At 39.2% G+C, this 2,630-nt stretch overlaps 1 protein-coding gene across 1 annotated transcript; it reads left to right on the forward strand.

The window, feature by feature from the left end:
* The first annotated feature begins 1,197 nt into the window (after positions 1-1,197).
* On the forward strand, positions 1,198-2,091 carry LOC120089092. Its single transcript, XM_039046518.1, has one exon. It carries the CDS (start codon positions 1,198-1,200, stop codon positions 2,089-2,091), a length of 894 nt encoding a protein of 297 aa, XP_038902446.1.
* The last annotated feature ends 539 nt before the right edge of the window (positions 2,092-2,630 follow it).

The following is a 2,630-nucleotide window of genomic DNA, read 5'->3' on the forward strand; positions in this document are numbered from 1 at the left end:
TTATCAGGCGACAATTGGTATGGCTCCCTTCGAAGCCTTATACGGAAAGAAATGCAGATCCCCTATACACTGGGATGAAATCGGGTAGCGAACACTACTAGGACCTGAATTGGTGCAGCAAACATCAGAGTCAATTAAACTAATTCGGGAAAGAATGCGAACACCTCAAAGCAGACAGAAGAATTAGCTGATAACCGTCGAAAAGAGCTGGAATTCAAAGTAGGAGATCACATATTTCTAAAGGTAGCACCAATGAAGGGCATTATGCGTTTCGGACGAAAAGGCAAGCTTAGCCCTCACTTCATTGGACCATTTGAAATATTAGAACGTATTGGCCAAGTAGCTTACCGATTGGCATTACCACCCACCCTTTCTACAATACATAATGTCTTTCATGTATCGATGCTTCGAAAATATGTGTTTGACTCATCACACATAGTAAATTATGAACCTCTACAAATAAGTGAAAACTTGGAATATGAGGAGACTCCGGTTTACATCCTAGCAAGAGAGAAGAAGTCGCTTCGTAATCGGGAGATAAGTTTAGTGAAGGTTCTTTGGAAAAATCAGCAAGTGGAAGAAGCTACATGGGAACGAGAATAAGAGATGAAAGACAAATACCCTTATCTGTTTAAGAACCAAAAAACTTTCGAGGACGAAAGTTTTTAAGGGGGGAAGAATGTAACAACCCAGATTTGTACGCATACACTACAGGAAATTAAATAATGAAATTTATTGGATGATAAATATAAATACCCTAACATTAATTTAGGAAGCAGAGAAACAATTAAAAAATAAAAATAAAAATAAATAATATTAATAAATAAATAAAAATAAAAGAAAATTGGAAAGAACGAAGGTGGAGATAGCGAGACTCTAATTGAATGATAAATAAATAAATAAATAAGTAAATAAAAGAAAATTGGAGAGAGAGAGGGAAAGATGGAGAGAGCGAGATTGAAGAGAAAATTGGAGAAAGCGAGAGTGGAGAGAACGAGATTCCTAGAAGGAACGAGATTAAAGAGAAAATTGGAGCAAGCGAGAGTAGAGAGAGCCAGATTGAAAGANCCATAGCCATGCCAAATATGCTGGTAAGTGGAATTTTCAAACGAGTAATTTAGTAAACATAAGGTATGAGTTAAAAAAAAAATTAAATTAGATTGCTTCCTTATTATGAAAATAAAATGTGTGCACCAGATGCCACCACAAAGGGCTCCAACACGACGAGGCAGACCTCGGAGTGAATCCACAAGGGATCAAAATCAAGGACATGGACAGACGCCTTATGTGTTACTTAAACCAGAGGCGCTACAACTACTAATACAAAATATGAGCAATGGAAACACAACCTCGTACACCACACCAACAACCAACTATACAAATGACTCGAAGATCATTCGAGAATTCAGAAAGTTCAACCCTTCAACATTTGATGGATCATCTGTGGATCCAATTATAGCAGAGAATTGGATAACAGAAATAGAAACTATTTTCCGCCATATGAACATCCCAGAAGAACAGAAAGTAAATTGTGCCACCTTCATGTTAAGAGCCGATGCAAAGTTCTGGTGGGACTCCACACAAAGAACAGTCAAAGGTACAGTCTCATGGCAGCAATTCAATCAGGCTTTTTACAACAGGTATTTCCCTTTGACAGTGAGATATCAAAAGGAAGTGGAATTTCTTAATCTTTGTCAAGAAAATATGTCAGTGGCAGAGTATGAACAGAAAATTGATCGCTTGTCTCACTCTGTCCCTCGACTAGTAGACACAGAAGAGAAGAAGGTGGAAAGGTTTACTTGGGGATTAAGAGAAGGCATTCGAGGCATTGTTACTGCTTTCCGACACAAAGAGTATGCCCTTACCCTCGAGTCGGCCTTACTCATGGAAGTAGATCTTTCTGCCAAAACCTTAACTTCTGAACGAGGATGCATGCCAAATGAAAAGAGGAAATTCTCCCAACAGGGCTTCCAATGCTCACAACGGCAAGCAAAAATTTCCCAAAGCACTCAGGACGTACAGTCACCACAGAAGAGTCAAACATTTACATATCCTAAGTGCAGAAATTATGGAAAACACCATCAGGGGTGATGTCTTCGGAACTTAGGGGTGTGTTTCAACTACGGCTAAACAGATCACTATACAAAGGCTTACCCAAAGCTCATCAACCAAGTATTAACGGCCCAGACCACCCAGCCTACTAGTAACAAGATTACCCAACAACAGAAAGGACGGGTGTTTGCTCTTACACGTCAAGAAGCAGAGGATCAAGATGCAGTTGTTACAGGTACATTACCCATCCTCGGGTATTATGCCTTCACTTTATTTGATTCGGGCTCTACTCATTCATTCATCTTTACAATATTTGCACAACATGCTCAATTAACATCAAAGCCCTTAGGCTACATTCTATCTGTAGCTACTCCTGCCGGAGTATCTATGTTGGCCTACTCAATAGTAGAAAACTGTGAATTGTCAGTATCAAGACATAAACTAGGGGTGACCCTTATCATCCTAGACATAAGTGATTTCGACATAATACTAGGTATGGACTGGTTAGCAGCAAACTATGCAAGCATAGATTGCCATAATAAAGAGGTCATATTCACCTTTCCAACAGGAACCAAGTT

Source organism: Benincasa hispida, chromosome 10 (assembly GCF_009727055.1).
Source record: "Benincasa hispida cultivar B227 chromosome 10, ASM972705v1, whole genome shotgun sequence".
Classification (NCBI taxonomy): Eukaryota; Viridiplantae; Streptophyta; class Magnoliopsida; order Cucurbitales; family Cucurbitaceae; genus Benincasa; species Benincasa hispida.